Raw genomic sequence first — 21,978 nt, 5'->3', positions numbered from 1 at the left:
ATTTAGAATCGGTTGTGTTTTATTAAGGGAAAGATGCGTAGGATGTGCGTGCGCACGGTTTAATAAATCCGAATATTTCTGTGCGTACGCACGTCCTATGTTTCATCCGTACGCCACTTCTGACGCAAATCCTACGCAAAGTTTTATAAATGAGGCCCCTGGTCCTGGACCTGGACCTGAACCTCGTCCTGACTGTGAATTTGGTCGTAGTCCTGGTCCTGACTGTGATTCTGGTCCTGAATGATTCTGGTCCTGACTGATTCTAGTCTTGGACCTGACTGTGATTCTGGTCCTGACTGTGATTCTGGTCCTGACTTCTACAGAGATCCGGGTATGGAGCTGGTTCTGGTCCTCTGTTGCTCACCATGCAGCTGTGACCAGGAGCAAACGTCACTCCTTTCAGGATCCGGTCTTGAGATCCACTACTGCTACCGCTGACCGAGCCCTTCCTCATGATCCCTGGAACACGCACACGTATCAGAAAGTGTCACATCACACGTGTTAATTTGTAGAGACCGTCTGACCTGCAGGGGGCGGCAGATCTAGTCTCTGGAGGCTGCTTCGGCGTGCCAGAGGATAGTTTCCTGTCTTGGAGAGGCGGCGTTGGCGGTGGTTCAGCATGGCGGCTGGAGGGACGATCCCAGGTGGTAGGGCTTTACCCTTCCGTCTGTACAACTCCTCCATTTCTTGTTTTTGACTCATCTGTAGATTCTGGACCTCCACCAAGTGTCTGCAGGTAAAAGGGGAGGAACTGAATCAGGAGATGTCCTCTCAGTAACCTACCCGCCAACTGTAACTGCACCCCTTTAGTACACACCCCTCCCTCCTCAAAATATACATTCCAACATAAACACACACGCCCTCACAAACACACACACATGCATTTCGCAAGGAAGGTGGGACCTTGGACCATCTGTCCCCTACCCCATCCCTGCTAGGGGGTACTGGGCCCTTGGCAACGGCGGCCGTGTCCCCCGGGTGCCGGTTTTCTGGGCCTGGCCGTCCTCTCTACACGCAGGGAGGGGGATCCCTGAGCTCTCTGGCAAGACCAGGAGCCGGGGATCACATCACACCTGAGCCTGGGGGTGTCCATGTCCCTGTGGGGTGGGTCCTGGTCCTTGCTCCTGAGTGCTGGGCCTCGCCAAATTTCCAACTGTGGCTGAGCCTGGTCGGGCCATGTTTACAACACCCCTCGTGGGCCCCCCTTTTCCTGGGGGTGCCCCCCTCCAGGGTGGGGACGGCTGGCCCCTGCCTTGCTCCTTTCTGGACCAACTGTGGGCCGGGTGGGTGGCTGCCTGGAGCACGGGGCGGGTCTCCCTTGGGGGGTCCTGACTCGTACCTGGGGTTGGGGCGGGGGGATGCCCAGAACTCCTGGGTGGTGATGGGGTGCTCGTCTGGGGCTGTGGGCACTCTTCTCGGGTGGGGCCCTGCGTTGGGCCCTCCTGGCGCTGCGGGGGGCTGCTCTCCTGGTTGAGCTGGAGCTTGCACTCTCTTTCCCCCCCCTGCCTCCCTGCTCTCTGGCTCTGGGGGCCCCGTGGCGGTCCTGCTGGCCCTGGCCTGGGTGGCGGATGTGGTCTCCCGGGGGGCGGTTGTTCTCCATCTGCTGTCGTGTGGCGTTGGGGGGATTCCGGCTGCCGCTGCTGCTGCGGTGGGGGTCTTGGGGTGGGGATGGCTGGGCACTCTCCCTCCTTCTTTTCACATTCCACCATCCATTTTAGAAGAACATGAACACTCACCTGAGCACAGGTGTTAGCTCACCTTTGCACTAACAGTTTGCATGATTGAATGAATGAAAGATTTCACACTAGTTGGTTTAAAGGCATAAGTATGCGTGTGTGAACACTATCTGTTTTGTGTTCATGTCGACAGGTGGACATTTCTGCAGCTAGCAGGTGTGTTGATAACATTTGAGTGTGTGTGTGGACAGGCCCCGCCCTTTTTGTACTACATTTGAACCTTACCGTAATGATAAACAACCAGTAAACTTGTTGGTCTAAGCCGCTTCATGGTCTTATCCCCCTTCCCCTCCTATTATCACCCCCTACCCCCCCTCTCTCTAACGTCCCTCTCTCTTCTTCCCCTCTTTCCTTTTCCGTCCGGTCCAACACCAAAGATTTTCAAACATGATTGAAATTAATAAAGTTTGGCCTCAATTACAAAAGGGGTTTATTCAGACATACCTTTGGTTTGTCTGAAGATTCATAACCCCTCTTGTTAAAGTAAAATCTGTCCAACACAAGAGGCCCTCAGCTCTCATCTGTCTGCCCAGCTGTTGGACAGGACAAGTTAAAAAAAACAAAGGGGGAGGAGCTAATTCAGGTTTGTGGTTTCTGTTAAGTGATGAGAAGTTGTTGTGAAACAACTCTTTTATTTGAACAGACTGTGTTTGCCTTTACGTTTCCATGGTTACCGTAAAACAATATGCCAATAAGATCAACCAGTCACCTTTTACGAAGCTCCAGTAGCTCCTCCCACATCTCCTCACCCTCTGATTCGTCAGAGCTGTAAGTAGCAGAACGGCTACGTGATTGGCTGTTGGCTGGCCCCTCCCACATAGTCATTCCCAGTTTAAGACTGCTCATGCACTTCTCGTCTTGACTGGTGGGGTTGTCACGGTAACCATATGTTGTATTGATGACTGTGTGGTTGCTGATTTCTGATTGGCTGTCTTCTTCTGAACTGCTTCTTGAGCTGCTCTCTGATTGGTTCTTCTGAGTAGGAGGGGGGGAGTGAGCGATGGGTGAAGCATCACTAAAGGGGCGTGGCTGATGATGACTGACAGCAGAAACGGGTGTTGATGGGGTCACCTGGAAGCGGCCCACAGTGAAGGCTGTTTTCCCCGCTGGAGGGAAAAGACAATGTCTTATATTTCAGGATTAGATGAGTGAGGGTGGGGTCGGTGCCCTATAACCCAGGAGGGAGGGGCTTACCTTTCAACGTAGGAGAGATGGAGCGTGATGGGGACACTGGGGGGGACACCTGCAGGAAGGAACAACATTTACATTTAGCTAGCTGGAAGCTGCTCTGCTGAAGGCAACAACCATCTTCTAGTGGCTGCAGACACCGGACCGGTTCTGGCTCTTCTGGACCTCAGGGCTGGATTGGACCACGGTCAGAACCTTTACTTACAGAGACTGGAACATGACTTTGGTGCTACAGGAACTGCAGGTATATTTCTGTGATGAGCCATTCTCCCGGTGTTCCACAGGGCTCTGTGATGGGTCCAAACAGGCTTTCACATCATCAAGCAGCAGAACATTCATTTAAAGACTTCAAGACTTTTACTTCTGGTACTTAGATAAAGCAGAGCTGCTAAGACTGAAGCTCCCGGGGGAGAAGTGAAATCCGGAGAACACGTGTCATAGAGGCGCTTCAGACCCGAGTGATTCAGAGATTCATGAGTTAATAATTATTAATTCGGTCTCCAGTCCAACTGTGGAAACCTCGCGGTCCTTTTTGATGAAGACTGGGTTTTCACATAAACCAACAGTTTTCAGGCTGAGAAAAGCAGGTTTCTGTTGCAGAGAAAGTCTTACTTTGGGGTAGAAACCCGATGGGGGAGGAGGGGAGGCTGAGGACGAGGTGGAGGAATCTGAAAACTCTCCTCTGGGATTTGAGAGGCTGGCCTGACGGGGAAGAACGGAGGTCTCTGAACCTGGGAAGAGGTGAGGCAGCGGTCAGATTCCAACAGGTGAATACAACTGGGATGTCAGCAGAGACTCACCCTGGGAGGAGGGAGCCGAGCCGAGCCGTGGTCGGGCAGGACCGGGACACTGGAATGAACAAACCAGAATAAAGAATCAAATGAATGAATGTCAAAGTTGAAAGAAAAAACAAAGGGCTGAGGTCTTCAAATCCATTTCCTAAATAGAAGCGATAAACGCAGACTCCACGTCTGATGGCTCTGCATCTCCGGCTCTGACCGTCGGGCAGGGCCAGACGCTCTGGCAGAGGAGCGTCTGGCCCTGCCCATGTCGTACTTCTGAACTTGATTTAAGGGTGAGATTCTCCCCGTCTTCGTCAGGGCCTCTCTGACTCTTTCTGTCCACCAAGGTCAGCTTCGGCCTCTTCCTCTTCCGCTTCGGATTCTACAGGATCTCTGGATCTGGACTTGGATGCCGGATTAGAATTTGGTGTATCGGCCCGTTCACTTGACCCTCCTGCTTGCCATCCCATGTGCCCTTGCACATTTCTCTGCCGTTCTCTTTCACAGTTAGCTCGTCCGTCAGTGTGGTCAAACGCCGGTCAACCCGCCTGTTTCTAACTTGCTGCTGGCTTTCCAGAGAACCCTGTAAAGTGTTCTTGCCACCTGAAGACCATCCACACTTCCTGTACCAAGTTCATCATAGGAGCTACAATGGCCCACTGCCACAATTGGACTGAGGTCCAGAGACTGGCTAGAAACACTCCAGAACCATGGAATACTTGTTATATAGTCCCTCCTTGGTTGCCATGGCGATGTGTTCAGGACCACAGTCTGGAAGGTCCAGCCATGATTCATCCTCAATGATCTGACTAATGGAAAGTTTTTCTCCAAAATCTTTCCATACGGATCGGTCGTCCTGATCCTTTGCAGAATAGCAGCCTCAAACCATGATGTTTCCCCCCCCCCATGCTTCACAGGGGGTGTAGAGTTCTTTAGCATTCTTCTCCCTCCAAACACGGCGAGTGGCGTTTTTACCAAAGAGGTCCATTTTGGTTTCATCTGACCACATGACCTTCTCCCAGTCCTTATCTGGATCATCCTGATGTTCTCTGGAGAACATTAGACGGGTCTGGACATGTTCTGGTCTAAGTAGGAGGACCTTTGGAGCTCTGCAGGATCTGAATCCATGACGATGTTGTGCGCTCTGGTTCCATTGACCAGTCCTTCTGTTTGGTTCTGATCGGTTTCCTCACCGTTCTCCAGATCATTGGTTCCTTAGCAGGTGAGATCTTTCATGTGGGGCAGCCGGCAGAATCTGTTTGCCCCACAGTTCAGAAAGCAGAATGTGATGAAAACATGTTTGTTGTGTGGCTCCTGTTTCTTACCTGATCTGCAGCTCCGCCGTCCATCACTGTCTTTTGGACTTCTGGCTCCAAGCCTGTGTGATAGGCCTGGGGGGGTTGGTGGGGTTCAGCGGTGGAGGTGTTTGTCAAAGTCTGAAGGTTCCGTTTTAGAGATGGAGACATGGGGGGTGAGAACGTGGACTGGGGGAAAGGCGGGGGAGGAGCCTGGTGTTGAAAGCCTTGACTCGGATGTCCGGGTGGGGGCATGAGGCTGTGGGCCACACTCATGGCCACAGACAGTACATTGGCCAAAGAGAAGAGAGGCTGGTCAGGGGGTGGCCACCTAGGAGAGGGAGGGGCTAAAGATGATGGTGTGGAGGTAAAGAGGGAGGGGTTGCTGTGGACTCGTGGAATCTGGGGGGCGGAGCTGGGCGTGGAGAAAGAGGCTGTATAGGTGGAGTAAAGATGAGAAGGAAGCAGATTCTGAGAGAGGGGGGGAGTGGTAGATTCAGGATGGGGGTAATGGTAAGGGTAAAGGGGGGGCTCATAGGAAGAGGCTGGGGGAAAAGAGAAGAGGAAAGCAATTTACTTTAGATTACAATCAGCGTGGTTTAGACCAGTTTGGTTCAGTTTGGTTCAGCTTGGTTTGGTCTAGTGGACTTTGGTTCAGTCCATGCTTTCAGTTGTCCCAAAACGTTGAGGTCCAGTTCTGCTGGATACAGTTCACATTCCTTCCTGTTTCTGTTACCCAATGCTGTGAGAGGGGCGTGACTTGATTGGCAGATCACACCCACTGTTTTAGCCAATGACATCAGGAACCAAATATCTGTTCCAGCTGAACTTTTCTGAGCCAAACTGAACCGTGCCGGTCCATAACGACCTTAAACACAGACTCCCAGTATGGTTGATTTGGACCCGTACACGCCGGACTCAACCGTGATCAGGCAGAAAACTCCCTGATGTACCTGATGACGTCTGGAAGGACTGTGACCTCAACGGCCTCACGGGGGGAACAGCATCAGGGTCAATGCTGAAGTCAATTGCCTTTGAGGGGGTGGTGTCACTTTCATCTATGTCTGAGAAGAAGAAGAAACAGCAGATGAAGAGATGCATGCTGGGAGAGGGGATCAGTGGGAAATTGCCAATGGTTTGAAAAAACACCCCAACTTCCTGTCAGCCATTCCTCTGAGCAAACACAGGCAAAGCTACTGTTCTTCTCTTGTTTTCATCCATTTTCATCCTCCAGGTCCCTAGAATGCTTCTGTTGTTCCACTAAGACGACATCACTGAAGCTTTTCAAATGAAACCACAGCCACAGCGATGCTGTTGCACACATATTTCATGAGCCACAGCCTAAGCCTAGACCTGAAACACCAGGCCAATCCTGAAGATGAGCAGAACCACAAACTGTCGACTGTTGGTTCATCCATTTTCTTCTGCCTATCCTGGGGTGGGGTCACGGGGCGGTGTCAACAAAGATGCCCAGAAATTCCTCTGCCGAGTCACTCTTGCCGGTTCCTGATGTGTTCCCAGGTCAGCCAAGAGACGTAGTCTCTCCAGAGCGTCCTGGGTCTTTCCCAGGGGTTTCACCTGGAGGAACATGCCTGGAACACCTCCCCAGGGAGGTGTCCCGACCAGAAATCCCAGCCACCTCTGATGGCTCCTCTCAATGTGGAGGAGCAGCAGCTCTACTCCAAGCTCCCGTCAGGTGACCGAGCTCCTCCTCTATCTCTGAGAGAGCGCCCAGACGCCCTGCGGAGGAAACTGGTTTCAGCCGCTTGGATTCAAGACCCAGAGGACCAGAGGTGAGTACTGGAAGAGACATTGACCGGCAAACTGAGAGCTTTGCTCTGACTCAGCTCCTCCTCCACCATGATGGACCAACAGAGAGGCGGAGGCCACACAAATACATCTGAAGGTCTCTCGCTCTGATCTTCCGTCTCTCGTGAATGAGACCCCAAAATATTCCTCTACCCAAAGCAGGAACTCTCCAGACAGAACACCAAATTCTCATGATTTTAAAGTTTTTCTTGTTGAGATATTCGGACAGAGACGATCAACTAAACCCAAACTCATACACAGTGACATAACCTGACCTCCCTTTCACAGCAGAACCTGCCCAGGAACCTGAAAACGAACTGGATTCACAGCAGAAACCAATCTGTGATTCAAAAGAAGGTTTGGGGTTCCCTCTGAAAAAGCCCTAAGGAGGCATCAAACACGCGTACACAGACGTACACAGACATACACACATGTACACACACGTACACACATGTACACACATGTACACACACGTACACAGACGTACACACATGTACACACATGTACACACATGTACACACATGTACACACATACACACACGTACAAACATGTACACACATGTACACACATGTACACTGGTACACACATGTACACACGTGTACACTCATGTACACACATGTAGACAGGCGTACACACCTCCACATGTGCACACGTACACACGCGTATACACATGTACATACATGTACACACACACACATCGCATACACATGTACACAGTCATACACACACATCTACACGCGTAATCACATGTACACGTGTGCACACTCATGTAGACACGTGTACACACACTTAGACACATGTACATGCTTACACATGTACATACACGTACACACACATACATACGTGTACACATGTGTACACATATACACGCGTACACACATGTACACACGTGTACACACCTACACATATGTACACACCTACACACATGTACACACCTACACACATGTACACACGTAGACACGTCACGTGTACACACACGTACATACATGTACACATGGGTACACAGATGTACACGGGTTCACACATGTAGACACGTGTACACCTCCACATGCGCACACGTACACACGCGTATACACATGTACATACATGTACACACACGTACATCGCATACACATGTACACACTCATACACACGCTTACACATGTACACGCGTAATCACATGTACATGTGTGTACACTCATGTACACGCTTACACACATGTACAAACACGTACATACATGTACACCCAGGTACACACACCTACACATGCGTACACACGAACACACATGCACACACAGCTTTTTGCTCACCAGGTAAGGAGGAGGAAGACAAAGTCCTGGACAGGTTAGTCACTGCTGACTTTGGCTGAAAAGGTTGAAAGCAGAGGCAGTTTGACTGGAGACCATGGAAGACAAAAAAAGCACCAAATTCTGCTCTATTAAAGGTTTGAAGCCCAAACTGCAACCACACAGTCCAGGTTTGAACTCTTCTCATCACAGACCAGCTCATCTTTGGACTGAAGGTGACCTCTAGTGTTTTTTAAAAGCCATGACTTCGACACGATTGTTTCTAGTTTTGTCCGTTCCAGAGCTGGTTCTTCTGATGGTCCTGTTGATTCTACAGGTGTGAAAGCTCCCCTGAAGTCTGGTTTGGACCAAACAAGAGGACTCTGTCATCAGCTATGCTGATGACACTCAGCTGTATGTAGCTGTGTCTCCTGATGAAATTGGACCCGTGAAAAGCCTTTTAAATTGTATTTTAGATATTAGAGAGAACTTTTTGCAGCTCAATCAGGTTCTGAGGCTGAGAGAGATAGGGTCCAATCTTATCTGTCAACCAATTCTATGGCTACACGTGACACAGTAAGGAACCTCGGTGTGATTTTAGATGCAGATCTTAGCTTTGACCAACATGTGAATCAACTAACTAAATCTGCATTTGACCATCCAAGGAATATCGCCCGAGTGAGACCCTTTCTCTCTGGAGCCAGTGCTGAAATCTTAATCCATGCTTTTATTACATCAAGAATAGATTATTGTAATGCCCTCTTTTCTGGTGTAAAGAAAACCACTATCAATCGCGTTCAGCTAGTCCAGAACTCTGCTGCACGCCTTTTGACGAGAACCAGGAAGAGGGAGCACATTACACCAATCCTTAAGTCTCTGCACTGGCTCCCCGTCCGCTTCAGGGTTGATTTTAAGATTCTTTTAATAGTTTTTAAGACTGTCCATGGTCTTAGTCCTTTTATATCCAACTTGCTTTTAACGTATGAACCTCCCAGATCCCTTAGGTCCTCAGGCTCGGCCTGCTGAAGGTCCCTAGGGTCAGGACAAAAAACCACGGCGAGGCCTCGTTTAGAAACTACGGACCTCGTCTGTGGAACAGCCTGAGGATGTGAGGGCCTCATCTACTGTGGAGGTTTTTAAAAAGAAAGTAAAGACACACCTATTTAATTCAGCTTTTAATTAGATCTGCTATGGGGGATCTAAAATTCTTACTGTTATATTTTATGATATTTTACTACATTTTTATTTGCGGCTGGTTAGCTTGGTAAGGTGAGAGGCAGGAATCCAGGGTTCGATTCCCGGAGGGGGATAAACAATGGTAGTGGGTCAATTATCATATCAATGGCGATCAATGAACATCACCCAGTGAGGGCCCTTAGGCAAGACCCTTAACGGTACCGCCTCCCGAGCGCAGTTAGGCTGCAGCTCACCGCTCCGCCAGGGGATGGGTTAAAATGCGGAGAAGAATTTCCCCATTGAGGGATAAATACAGTATCAATTATTATTTATTATTTGTTTAATGTGTGTTTTTTTATTTTCTTTATTATTTATTTATATTTCTTTATTTTTTTTTCTTAACATCTTAACTCATTCTTTTTATATTTCCGGTGTTTTAGACTTTTTATGCATCAACTTATTTTAAGTTTTTTATATTTTAGTTGTTTTTATATTTTAACTTTTCTATTGATCACTTTTACATTACGAGGGTTTATGAGGGTCTGTCCCCCTTTGCTGGGGGGTTTGTGTCTATGCCGACCCCCCGTCAACAGCAGGACAGAGCAGACGGCGCCTTCTTGGTTCTCTCTTCTTAAGGTGTTTTCTTCTTAAGTCATTTCTCTTTAACTTGGGTTTGTGTATTTTATTATGAGGGGCTTATTTATTGACTTTTTGCACCTTGAGCTGTTTTCTTGACATGAAAGGTGCGATAGAAATAAAATCCATTTGAATTTGAATTTGGTCCTCTGTAGAACGAGGGTCTCCCCCCAGAAAAAAGACGGGTGGTTTGGGGTTACCTGGGGAGCAGAGGTCATCAGCTGAGAAGGCTGGTACAAGACTGCAGGATGATGCTGGTGTATCATAGACTCCGCCCTCTGGATGATGTCATACATGCGGAGGATAAATCCTTCTCGCTCAGACGGTAAGATAAAATCTCTGTGAATCTGACCGGAGCATTCAGGAAACCAGACATGAGTCTCCAACCTCAGCAGTTGTGCGCTCTGATTGGCTGCTGGCCCTCACCATCACAGATGCGATGTCCTCGGGATTGTCTCCATCCAGGTCAAACTTAAACGTGACCATCTTGTTGTTGTGAGTCTGCAGCTGACACTCCACCACTCGGTCCACCTTGTCAGACACCTGAAGACACAATGAGACTTTTTCCTGACCTTTGACCCCAATTGGAACCGACACCAGCTGTTTGGTGACCTTAAACTTAAGCCCTCTGTATTACTCTTTAGCTTGAACCTCAACCAGTAGTTTAGCAGGGCTTCATCGGCTTCCTTAGGGCTCACCAAAAGTCTCAAGAACAGGAACAGGAAGCTGCTTTTTAGAGATCTCCATGGTGGAGAAAATAATAATAATCCTGAAATAATCCTGCATTGGTTGGTACAAGCACCAAATTTGGCATGGATGTACTTTAGGCTCCCCTTCTTTCGGAAAAGCACCTTAAAATGCAAGATTTTAGCACATATCTAATATATGAATAATGTACATATAACAGTATCCTGTAGGCACCCCTCAAGTTCAAAGCCTGCATTTTGTGCATATACAGACTGGGGCAAATAAGCGTTGAAATGTTCTTGGAACAATTGAGTGTTTGGCCGCCATCTGACGTGCTTTTCTGAAAGAGGGGACCATGAGGTACATCCATGCAGAACCGGTCAACCTACGGCCCTCCGCTCAGGTCTGTGACTCACCCCTATGATTCGGAGACGAGCTCTGGCTCTCCTTCTAAACTGTTTGGTTGCTTCCCTCATCGTTGCCTCCATCCTGCTCCTCTCTGATTGGCCGTCATTGCCATCACTCAAGCCCGAGGTGAAGTCAGAAGAGCAGCTGCAGAAACAAAAAAGTTTAGCGTTACTGTAACTGACTGACGATGGTGCAGAAGAGACTCTGCATAGCAGGCTGGCTGCCGGTGGGGCGGCAGGTCTCCGTGTGGTTTCCATCCAGAGGAGTCCCTTCAGTGGGGAAAACACCTCCACCGAGCTTCTCTCCGGTATCAGAGGTCCCTGCCGGCACACATGACCGCAGGTCGGTCTTCAGTTTACTGAAAACCAGGCCACTGATTTAGCAGTATGCTCTCGGTTGTCCACTTGGTTCTGGAGTCCAGTCTGCCAGCGTTCAGAACCCGTAGCTGCTTCTCCTCCAGCGGCTCCAACAGCTCATCTGCTGGGACCAGAACGTCTTCATCCATCCTTGGGATCTTCTGCAGGAACTCCACCAGAACCAGAAAATGCTTCACTGCTCATTAAGGCGGCGCTGAATGTGTGGCGGACACTGCGACAGGAAGTCCGTCGATCAGCTGAAGGAAAATTCCAGCTGCATATTTCTTTTTGTCCAGAGCGTTTGTGATTTCCTCCACAGCATCAATGATAGCCAATGAGGTGGATCTATTTTCTCTAAAACCAGATTGGTTTTCATTTATAATGTTATGTTTATCAATAAATGTAGCTAAATTATCATTGAATATTGTTGAGAATTGTGGGAGGAGAGAAACAGGTCTATAGTTTGTAAATTGGTGTTTGTCTCCACTCTTACAGATAGGAATCACTTTTACTATTTTCATTTGGTTTGGGAATCTCCCAGTTAGTAATGATAAGTTAGAGGCTTAGAGAGACTATTAATGACCTTTTTCATCACTGTCATATCTATATCCTCACCATATTTAGAGTTTTTACTCTGGAATGTATTCACATTGATATCAGCACATGTTTTTCCCATCAGAGAAGGATTGAGTTTGGGATCCTTTCCATGGTGGATTATTGTCTTTGCTGGTTTTACATTCTGGAATTTCTGCTGCCATCTCTGGACCCCGTTTACAGAATAGTTCTTGAGGCCGTTTAGTGATGTTCTAGCTTTGAGCTTTCTGTAAAGTCATCTGGGTATGTTCGCTTTTTTACCCATTTTTAATGATGTTTTTTAATATCAATTCATTTTTATTGACTTTATTTTACTGACGTGTTGTAAAGCGTCTTTGTGTGCCTTTTAAAGCGCTATACAAATCAAATGTATTATTGTTATTATTATTATATTTCCCAAATTCTCTTCACGTTGTTTTTATTTTCATTCATTAGATTATTAAATGACACTTTTTCACTGTGATTTCAGTTTATTCCTCTATGATTTATATTTTGTTCAGTTTTTCTTGTCCTTTGTTTTAAGATTTTTTTATAAAGTTGTTTTTCTTTTTACATGCAGTTTGTAGACGGTAGTTAACCAAGGGTAATGTTTCTATGGCAACCTTTGTTTGAAGTCCACACCCCTTCTACTGAAAGCAGCTCAGTGAAGCGTTTGGGATTTTGGCTTCTTGGAGCAGCAGGTACTTCCTGTTTTGAACGCCAGTGGGGCGGGGCCACTTGGTCTAGTTTTCACATACAGCCAGTGGTGTGGATTAACTGCTGCTCACTGCACCCTCATGGGGGTGGGGGGTCAAATGCAGAGAACACAATAAATGGTCAAAGGGGAGTTTTCATTCCAGCTCATGTGATCAAACATCTGAGTGTCTTCTGGCGTTCTTTGCATGAGTGTTACCTGTCGACAGGTGAAGAGAAATCATAGGAGGGCTCAGGGGGGGGCTTTACTGCAGCCTGGGACACAGCAATGCTCTGCAGAAAAGACAGACTTACTGAAGAACCTGCTGATTACCTTTGGGGGGCGTAACAGAGCACGACCTCCTCCGAAAGCTTCAACATGCTTCCAAGAGACAAACAGAAGGCTGGCCTTTGCCAGCTTTGACCAGCTTAACCTCAGGTAACCTCAGGGCTGGACCATATTCACACAGGGACCCCCCCTTACTCACTTTAGGAAAGCGTAGTATGGGAAAGGGCGGAGCTTTGGAAGCTGTGCGGGTCAAAACAGAAGGAACCTCCGTCTGTGGAGGTACTGATGGAGGAGTGGGGTTAGGAACAAGAAGAGGCGTGGTTTCAATCACATGGTCTGCTGCAGGTATAAAAATTGAAAAAAGGAAAATTAATGAAATACATATGTATCAACTATACTTAAATGTATAAAGAATGATGCAAAAACTTTAAAAATGCAGGTTATGATGAGGAGGGTGGGGGGGGGTGCGCACAGGCAGTGGGGGGGTGGGAGACTAGTCGGATCGCACCGTCCTCCTCGGTGTCGCCATCAGCTCTGCTGGAGACAGTGTTGATCCCGGAATCCCCCCGGCTGCTGGGCGGAGCTTGTGTGGATGCAGTCAGGGGCGGAGCTTGTGCTGATGCAGTCAGGGGCGGAGCTTGTGCTGATAAAGTCAGGGGCGGAGCGTGTGTGGATGCAGTCAGGGGCGGAGCTTGTGCTGATGCAGTCAGGGGCGGAGCTTGTGCCGATGCAGTCAGGGGCGGAGTTTGTGCCGATGCAGTCAGGGGCGGAGCTTGTGCCGATGCAGTTAGGGAAGGAGCGTGTGTGGATGCAGTCAGGGGTGGAGCTTGTGCCGATGCAGTTAGGGAAGGAGAGTGTGTGGATGCAATCAGGGGCGGAGCTTGTGCTGATGCAGTCAGGGGCGGAGCGTGTGTGGATGCAGTCAGGGGCGGAGCTTGTGCTGATGCAGTCAGGGGCGGAGCTTGTGCCGATGCAGTTAGAGAAGGAGCGTGTGTGGATGCAGTCAGGGGCGGAGCTTGTGCTGATGCAGTCAGGGGCGGAGCTTGTGCTGATGCAGTCAGGGGCGGAGCTTGTGCTGATGCAGTCAGGGGCGGAGCTTGTGCTGTTGCAGTCAGGGGCGGAGCTTGTGCTGATGCAGTCAGGGGCGGAGCTTGTGCTGTTGCAGTCAGAGGCGGAGCTTGTGCTGATGCAGTCAGGGGCGGAGCTTGTGCTGTTGCAGTCAGGGGCGGAGCTTGTGTGGATGCAGCAGAGTCCCCCTGAAGCAAATAAAACAGTGGAGGTGAGGGGAGGAAGGTGAACTTTCTCGACTGAAATCCTTTTTTCTTAGCAGCCTCACCTGACTGGCCGCTCCTCTGGCTCCTGTTGAAACTGGGAGCGTCTGATTGGACAGCTCAGCTCGTTGATGAAGATGAAGCTCTTCCTCGATGTCAGTTTGCTTCTGACTGTTCACTCCTTCCTCCAGCAGGAGGCGCCGTTTTTCCCGCTGATACTTTATGGCTGTCACTCGATGCCGAATGGCTTTGGCAATCACCTTGTAGTCTGCTTTGAACACAAATCCCAAAATGACCTGGGAGATGAGAAGGGGCAGGTCAGATCAGGTGATGTCATCTTGGCGTTGTCAAGGTGATATGCAGGCACCATCTCCTGGGCGACCTCCTCTGGCACATCCTTGTAGAGTTCGTACAGGAACTCGATGGCGTCGTTGTCTTTATACTTCCCCCGGAGCTTCTCCTTGTCGTCCATCCGGAGCCACAGCTTCAGCGCCGCCTTGGAGCCGTCGTCTTCCTCTGCCAGCTCCACATGGACGCCGGTGTTCTCCTGAAAGAAGCTGTGCTCCAAGAGGTCCTGGACTGTAAACCTGCAGGGCGGACAAAGATTCACGGCGGTCAGGGGATGCAAGAGGAGCTAGTCTGAGAGGAGCAGGAGGAAGGGCAAGGGCCATAGGGGGAAGTGCAGGAGGAAAGGGCGGAAGCAAAAGGAGGAAGTGCAGGACGAAAGGGCGGAAACAAAAGGAGGAAGTGCAGGAGGAAAGGGCAAAAGCAGGAAGTGCAGGAGGAAAGGGCAAAAGCAGGAAGTGCAGGAGGAAAGGGCAAAAGCAAAAGCAGGAAGTGCAGGAGGAAAGGGCAAAAGCAGGAAGTGCAGGAGGAAAGGGCAAAAGCAGGAAGTGCAGGAGGAAAGGGCAAAAGCAAAAGCAGGAAGTGCAGGAGGAAAGGGCAAAAGCAGGAAGTGCAGGAGGAAAGGGCGAAAGCAAAAGCAGAAAGTGCAGGAGGAAAGGGCGAAAGCAAAAGCAGGAAATGCAGGAGGAAAGAGCGAAAGCAAAAGCAGGAAGTGCTGGAGGAAAGAGCGAAAGCAAAAGCAGGAAGTGCAGGAGGAAAGGGCAAAAGCCACAGGAGGAAGTGCAGGAGGAAAGGGCAAAAGCAGGAAGTGCAGGAGGAAAGGAAAAAAAGCAAAAGCAGGAAGTGCAGGAGGAAAGGGCAAAAACAAAAGCAGGAAGTGCAGGAGGAAAGGGCGAAAGCAAAAGCAGGAAGTGCAAAAGGAAAGGGCAAAAGCAGGAATTGCTGGAGGAAAGGGTGAAAGGAGAAGTAGGAAGTGCAAAAGGAAAGGGCAAAAGCAGGAATTGCTGGAGGAAAGGGTGAAAGCAGAAGTAGGAAGTGCAGGATGAAAGGGCAAAAGCAACAGCAGGAAGTGCAGGAGGAAAGGGCGAAAGCAAAAGCAGGAAGTGCAGGAGGAAAGGGCGAAAGCAAAAGCTGATAGTGAAGGAGGAAAAAGTGAAAGCAAAAGCAGGAAGTGCAGGAGGAAAGGGCAAAAGCAACAGGAGGAAGTGCAGGAGGAAAGGGCAAAAACAACAAGAGGAAGTGCAGGAGGAAAGGGCAAAAGCAACAAGAAGAAGTGCAGGAGGAAAGGGCAAAAGCAACAAGAAGAAGTGCAGGAGGAAAGGGCAAAAGCAAGAAGTGCAGGAGGAAAGGGCAAAAGCAAAAGCAGGAAGTGCAGGAGAAAAGGGCGAAAGCAAAAGCAGGAAGTGCAGGAGGAAAGGGAAAAAGCAACAGGAGGAAGTGCAGAGGGAAAGGGCAAAAGCAACAGGAGGAAGTGCAGGAGGAAAGGGCAAAAGCAAAAGCAGGAAGTGCAGGAGGAAAGGGCAAAAGCAAAAGCAGGAAGTGCAGGAGGAAAGGGCAAAAACCAAAAGCAGGAAGTGCAGGAGGAAAGGGCGAAAGCAGAAGCAGTATGTGCAGGAGGAAAGGGCAAAAGCAAAAGGAGGAAGTGCAGGACGAAAGGGCGGAAACAAAAGGAGGAAGTGCAGGAGGAAAGGGCAAAAGCAGGAAGTGCAGGAGGAAAGGGCAAAAGCAGGAAGTGCAGGAGGAAAGGGCAAAAGCAAAAGCAGGAAGTGCAGGAGGAAAGGGCAAAAGCAGGAAGTGCAGGAGGAAAGGGCGAAAGCAAAAGCAGAAAGTGCAGGAGGAAAGGGCGAAAGCAAAAGCAGGAAATGCAGGAGGAAAAAGCGAAAGCAAAAGCAGGAAGTGCTGGAGGAAAGAGCGAAAGCAAAAGCAGGAAGTGCAGGAGGAAAGGGCAAAAGCCACAGGAGTAAGTGCAGGAGGAAAGGGCAAAAGCAGGAAGTGCAGGAGGAAAGGGCAAAAGCAAAAGCAGGAAGTGCAGGAGGAAAGGGCAAAAACAAAAGCAGGAAGTGCAGGAGGAAAGGGCGAAAGCAAAAGCAGGAAGTGCAAAAGGAAAGGGCAAAAGCAGGAATTGCTGGAGGAAAGGGTGAAAGGAGAAGTAGGAAGTGCAAAAGGAAAGGGCAAAAGCAGGAATTGCTGGAGGAAAGGGTGAAAGCAGAAGTAGGAAGTGCAGGAGGAAAGGGCAAAAGCAACAGCAGGAAGTGCAGGAGGAAAGGGCGAAAGCAAAAGCAGGAAGTGCAGGAGGAAAGGGCGAAAGCAAAAGCTGATAGTGAAGGAGGAAAGAGTGAAAGCAAAAGCAGGAAGTGCAGGAGGAAAGGGCAAAAGCAACAGGAGGAAGTGCAGGAGGAAAGGGCAAAAACAACAAGAGGAAGTGCAGGAGGAAAGGGCAAAAGCAACAAGAAGAAGTGCAGGAGGAAAGGGCAAAAGCAAGAAGTGCAGGAGGAAAGGGCAAAAGCAAAAGCAGGAAGTGCAGGAGAAAAGGGCGAAAGCAAAAGCAGGAAGTGCAGGAGGAAAGGGAAAAAGCAACAGGAGGAAGTGCAGAGGGAAAGGGCAAAAGCAACAGGAGGAAGTGCAGGAGGAAAGGGCAAAAGCAAAAGCAGGAAGTGCAGGAGGAAAGGGCAAAAGCAAAAGCAGGAAGTGCAGGAGGAAAGGGCAAAAACCAAAAACAGGAAGTGCAGGAGGAAAGGGCGAAAGCAGAAGCAGTACGTGCAGGAGGAAAGGGCAAAAGCAGGAATTGCTGGAGGAAAGGGTGAAAGCAGAAGCAGGAAGTGCAGGATGAAAGGGCAAAAGCAGGAAGTGCAGGAAGAAAGGGCAAAAGCAGGAAGTGCAGGAGGAAAGGGCAAAAGCAGGAAGTGCAGGAGGAAAGGGCAAAAGCAAAAGCAGGAGGTGCAGGAGGAAAGGGCGAAAGCAAAAGCAGGAAATGCTGGAGGAAAGAGCGAAAGCAAAAGCAGGAAGTGCAGGAGGAAAGGGCAAAAGCAGGAAGTGCAGGAGGAAAGGGCAAAAGCAGGAAGTGCAGGAGGAAAGGGCGAAAGCAAAAGCAGGAAGTGCAGGAGGAAAGGGCGAAAGCAAAAGCAGGAAATGCAGGAGGAAAGAGCGAAAGCAAAAGCAGGAAGTGCAGGAGGAAAGAGCGAAAGCAAAAGCAGGAAGTGCAGGAGGAAAGGGCAAAAGCAACAGGAGGAAGTGCAGGAGGAAAGGGCAAAAGCAAAAGCAGGAAGTGCAGGAGGAAAGGGCAAAAGCAACAGGAGGAAGTGCAGGAGGAAAGGGCAAAAGCAAAAGCAGGAAGTGCAGGAGGAAAGGGCAAAAGCAAAAGCGGGAAGTGCAGGAGGAAAGGGCGAAAGCAGAAGCAGTACGTGCAGGAGGAAAGGGCAAAAGCAGGAATTGCTGGAGGAAAGGGTGAAAGCAGAAGCAGGAAGTGCAGGATGAAAGGGCAAAAGCAGGAAGTGCAGGAGGAAAGGGCAAAAGCAGGAAGTGCAGGAGGAAAGGGCAAAAGCAAAAGCAGGAGGTGCAGGAGGAAAGGGCGAAAGCAAAAGCAGGAAATGCTGGAGGAAAGAGCGAAAGCAAAAGCAGGAAGTGCAGGAGGAAAGGGCAAAAGCAGGAAGTGCAGGAGGAAAGGGCGAAAGCAAAAGCAGGAAGTGCAGGAGGAAAGGGCGAAAGCAAAAGCAGGAAATGCAGGAGGAAAGAGCGAAAGCAAAAGCAGGAAGTGCAGGAGGAGAGAGCGAAAGCAAAAGCAGGAAGTGCAGGAGGAGAGAGCGAAAGCAAAAGCAGGAAGTGCAGGAGGAAAGGGCAAAAGTAACAGGAGGAAGTGCAGGAGGAAAGGGCAAAAGCAAATGCAGGAAGTGCAGGAGGAAAGAGAGAAAACAAAAGCAGGAAGTGCAGGAGGAAAGGGTGAAAGCAAAAGCAGGAAGTGCAGGAGGAAAGGGCGAAAGCAAATGCAGAAAGTGCAGGAGGAAACGGCAAAAACAAAAGCAGGAAGTGCAGGAGGAAAGGGCAAAAACAACAGCAGGAAGTGCAGGAGGAAAGGGCAAAAACAAAAGCAGGAAGTGCAGGAGGAAAGGGCAAAAGCAAATGCAGGAAGTGCAGGATGAAACACACACATACAGAAACATGCACACATGCACAAACATGCGAAAACACAAGCAAACACACATGCACAAACCCACCACTCACGTAAAATCACACACATACACACACACATGCACAAACCCACACACACAAGTACAATCACACACATACAGGAAGTGCAGGAGGAAAGGGCAAAAGCAGGAATTGCTGGAGGAAAGGGTTAAAGCAGAAGCAGGAAGTGCAGGAGGAAAGGGCGAAAGCAAAAGCAGGAAATGCAGGAGGAAAGGGCAAAAGCAAAAAGTGCAGGAGGAAAGGGCAAAAGCTGGAAGTGCAGGAGGAAAGGGCGAAAGCAAAAGCAGGAAGTGCAGGAGGAAAGGGCAAAAGCAACAGCAGGAAGTGCAGGGGGAAAGGGCGAAAGCAAAAGCAGGAAGTGCAGGAGGAAAGGGCAAAAGCAAAAGCAGGAAGTGCAGGAGGAAAGGGCAAAAGCAACAGGAGGAAGTGCAGGAGGAAAGGGCAAAAGCAGGAATTGCTGGAGGAAAGGGCGAAAGCAAAAGCAGGAAATGCAGGAGGAAAGGGCAAAAGCAGGAAGTGCAGGAGGAAAGGGCAAAGCAGGAAGTGCAAGAGGAAAGGGCGAAAGCAAAAGCAGGAAGTGCAGGAGGAAAGGGCGAAAGCAAAAGCAGGAAGTGCAGGAGGAAAGGGAGAAAGCAAAAGCAGGAAATGCAGGAGTAAAGGGTGAAAGCAAAAGCAGGAAGTGCAGGAGGAAAGGGCAAAAACTAAAGCAGGAAGTGCAGGAGGAAAGGGCGAAAGCAAAAGCAGGAAGTGCAAAAGAAAAGGGCAAAAGCAGGAATAGCTGGAGGAAAGGGTGAAAGCAGAAGTAAGAAGTGCAGGAGGAAAGGGTGAAAGCAAAAGCAGGAAATGCAGGAGGAAAGAGTGAAAGCAAAAGCAGGAAGTGCAGGAGGAAAGAGCGAAAACAAAAGCAGGAAGTGCAGGAGGAAAGGGCAAAAGCAACAAGAGGAAGTGCAGGACGAAAGGGTGAAAGAAAAAGCAGGAAGTGCAGGATGAAAGGGTGAAAGCAGAAGCAGGAAGTGCAAGAGGAAAGGGCAGAAGCAGGAAGTGCAGGAAGAAAGGGCAAAAGCAAATGCAGAAAGTGCAGGAGGAAACGGCAAAAACAAAAGCAGGAAGTGCAGGAGGAAAGGGAAAAAGCAACAGGAGGAAGTGCAGAGGGAAAGGGCTAAAGCAACAGGAGGAAGTGCAGGAGGAAAGGGCAAAAGCAAAAGCAGGAAGTGCAGGAGGAAACGGCAAAAGCAGGAAGTGCAGGACGAAAGGGCGAAAGCAAAAGCAGGAAGTGCAGGAGGAAAGGGCAAAAGCAGGAATTGCTGGAGGAAAGGGTTAAAGTAGAAGCAGGAAGTGCAGGAGGAAAGGGCGAAAGCAGAAGCAGGAAGTGCAGGAGGAAAGGGCGAAAGAAAAAGCAGGAAGTGCAGGAGGAAAGGGTGAAAGCAGGAAGTGCAGGAGAAAAGGGCGAAAGCAAAAGCAGGAAGTGCAGGAGGAAACGGCAAAAGCAGGAAGTGCAGGAGAAAAGGGCGAAAACAAAAGCAGGAAGTGCAGGAGGAAACGGCAAAAGCAGGAAGTGCAGGAGAAAAGGGCGAAAGCAAAAGCAGGAAGTGCAGGAGGAAAGGGCAAAAGCAGGAATTGCTGGAGGAAAGGGTTAAAGTAGAAGCAGGAAGTGCAGGAGGAAAGGGAGAAAGCAGAAGCAGGAAGTGCAGGACGAAAGGGTGAAAGAAAAAGCAGGAAGTGCAGGATGAAAGGGTGAAAGCAGAAGCAGGAAGTGCAAGAGGAAAGGGCAGAAGCAGGAAGTGCAGGAAGAAAGGGCAAAAGCAAATGCAGAAAGTGCAGGAGGAAACGGCAAAAACAAAAGCAGGAAGTGCAGGAGGAAAGGGCAAAAACAAAAGCAGGAAGTGCAGGAGGAAAGGGCAAAAACAAAAGCGGGAAGTGCAGGAGGAAAGGGAAAAAGCAACAGGAGGAAGTGCAGAGGGAAAGGGCTAAAGCAACAGGAGGAAGTGCAGGAGGAAAGGGCAAAAGCAAAAGCAGGAAGTGCAGGAGGAAACGGCAAAAGCAGGAAGTGCAGGAGAAAAGGGCGAAAGCAAAAGCAGGAAGTGCAGGAGGAAAGGGCAAAAGCAGGAATTGCTGGAGGAAAGGGTTAAAGTAGAAGCAGGAAGTGCAGGAGGAAAGGGCGAAAGCAGAAGCAGGAAGTGCAGGAGGAAAGGGCAAAAGCAAAAGCAGGAAGTGCAGGAGGAAAGGGCAAAAACAAAAGCAGGAAGTGCAGGAGGAAAGGGCAAAAACAAAAGCAGGAAGTGCAGGAGGAAAGGGCGAAAGAAAAAGCAGGAAGTGCAGGAGGAAAGGGTGAAAGCAGAAGCAGGAAGTGCAGGAGGAAAGGGCAAAAGCAGAAGCAGGAAGTGCAGGAAGAAAGGGCAAAAGCAAATGCAGAAAGTGCAGGAGGAAAAGGCAAAATCAAAAGCAGGAAGTGCAGGAGGAAAGGGCAAAAACAAAAGCAGGAAGTGCAGGAGGAAAGAGCAAAAGCAGAAGCTGGAAGTGTAGGAGGAAAGGGCAAAAGCAGAAGCAGGAAATGCATGAGGAAAGCAGAAAGCAGAAGAAAGGTTAGGGGCAGCGGCGGAGGTGCAGGGGCCAGTACTCGTGGTACCTTTCACTGCTCCTGGTCCGAATGCAGCCTTCAATGATTTCTTTCAGTTCTGGAACTTCCACTTTGAAGAAACTGTCCGGTTTGATTCCCTGAGAGTCAGACAAGCCGCGATGAGACACCGGGGGGGCAGCTGTGGGACCTCTAGTGGGCGTGGCCTTACATTGGTGACCTTGCGGTAGATCTGGGCAGCGCTGTGACACTCGTGGTACGGATACTCGGACGTAGCCATCTCCAGCATGCACATGCCGAAGGCGTACACGTCCACAGCCTCGTCGTACTTCTCCTCGTACATCTCTGGAGCCATGAACTCCGGCGTTCCTAAACTCCACAGACACACCCTCATGAGGACCCCTCCCCCGTCTGTCTTTGGGTTACTCGGACGCCTCCTCGGCTCTCACCGATCACGCTCTTAGCAAACGAGGCCTTCTTCAGCGTTGCCAGGCCCAGGTCTCCGATTTTGACGGAGGCGGAGGGACCCGTGATGAAGATGTTGTCACATTTGAGGTCACGGTGTATGATGGGGGGGGAACGTGAGTGCAGGAAGTGAAGCCCCCGCAGGACCTGGAAGCTCCAGCGCTGCAGCAGCTTCAGCTTCATCTGACGGAACCTGCGCAGGTACCTGGAGCAGACAGCAGAGCTTGTAGAGCTTCAGGTGGC

The 21,978-nt window shown here is 49.7% G+C and overlaps 1 protein-coding gene across 8 annotated transcripts in view; it reads right to left on the bottom strand.

Moving 5' to 3' along the window:
* The window catches only part of LOC101162572 (serine/threonine-protein kinase WNK1), a 35,959-nt gene that overhangs the window by 2,592 nt on the left and 11,389 nt on the right, over positions 1–21,978 (bottom strand). For 2 of the 8 annotated variants that reach the window (XM_023957160.1, XM_023957166.1), the window contains 21 exons: positions 21,720–21,940; positions 21,482–21,639; positions 21,322–21,410; positions 14,533–14,752; positions 14,231–14,461; positions 13,367–14,150; positions 13,094–13,233; positions 12,826–12,899; positions 10,992–11,127; positions 10,315–10,431; positions 10,089–10,235; positions 8,101–8,185; positions 5,955–6,065; positions 5,032–5,546; positions 3,725–3,773; positions 3,537–3,655; positions 2,931–2,979; positions 2,446–2,842; positions 525–730; positions 275–459; positions 129–218 (listed from right to left, as the gene is read on the bottom strand). In XM_023957160.1, coding sequence (XP_023812928.1) covers positions 144–218; positions 275–459; positions 525–730; positions 2,446–2,842; positions 2,931–2,979; positions 3,537–3,655; positions 3,725–3,773; positions 5,032–5,546; positions 5,955–6,065; positions 8,101–8,185; positions 10,089–10,235; positions 10,315–10,431; positions 10,992–11,127; positions 12,826–12,899; positions 13,094–13,233; positions 13,367–14,150; positions 14,231–14,461; positions 14,533–14,752; positions 21,322–21,410; positions 21,482–21,639; positions 21,720–21,940 — 4,108 coding nt within the window. In that variant the 3' untranslated portion in view covers positions 129–143. Of the gene's footprint in view, positions 1–128; positions 219–274; positions 460–524; positions 731–2,445; positions 2,843–2,930; positions 2,980–3,536; positions 3,656–3,724; positions 3,774–5,031; positions 5,547–5,954; positions 6,066–8,100; positions 8,186–10,088; positions 10,236–10,314; positions 10,432–10,991; positions 11,128–12,825; positions 12,900–13,093; positions 13,234–13,366; positions 14,151–14,230; positions 14,462–14,532; positions 14,753–21,321; positions 21,411–21,481; positions 21,640–21,719; positions 21,941–21,978 lie in introns of those variants that run through there. The other 6 variants (XM_023957161.1, XM_023957164.1, XM_023957163.1 and 3 more) reach the window with 6 other exon arrangements.

Source organism: Oryzias latipes, chromosome 8 (genome assembly GCF_002234675.1).
Source record: "Oryzias latipes chromosome 8, ASM223467v1".
Lineage (NCBI taxonomy): Eukaryota > Metazoa > Chordata > Actinopteri > Beloniformes > Adrianichthyidae > Oryzias > Oryzias latipes.
This window is presented reverse-complemented; position numbering and strand designations above follow the sequence as displayed.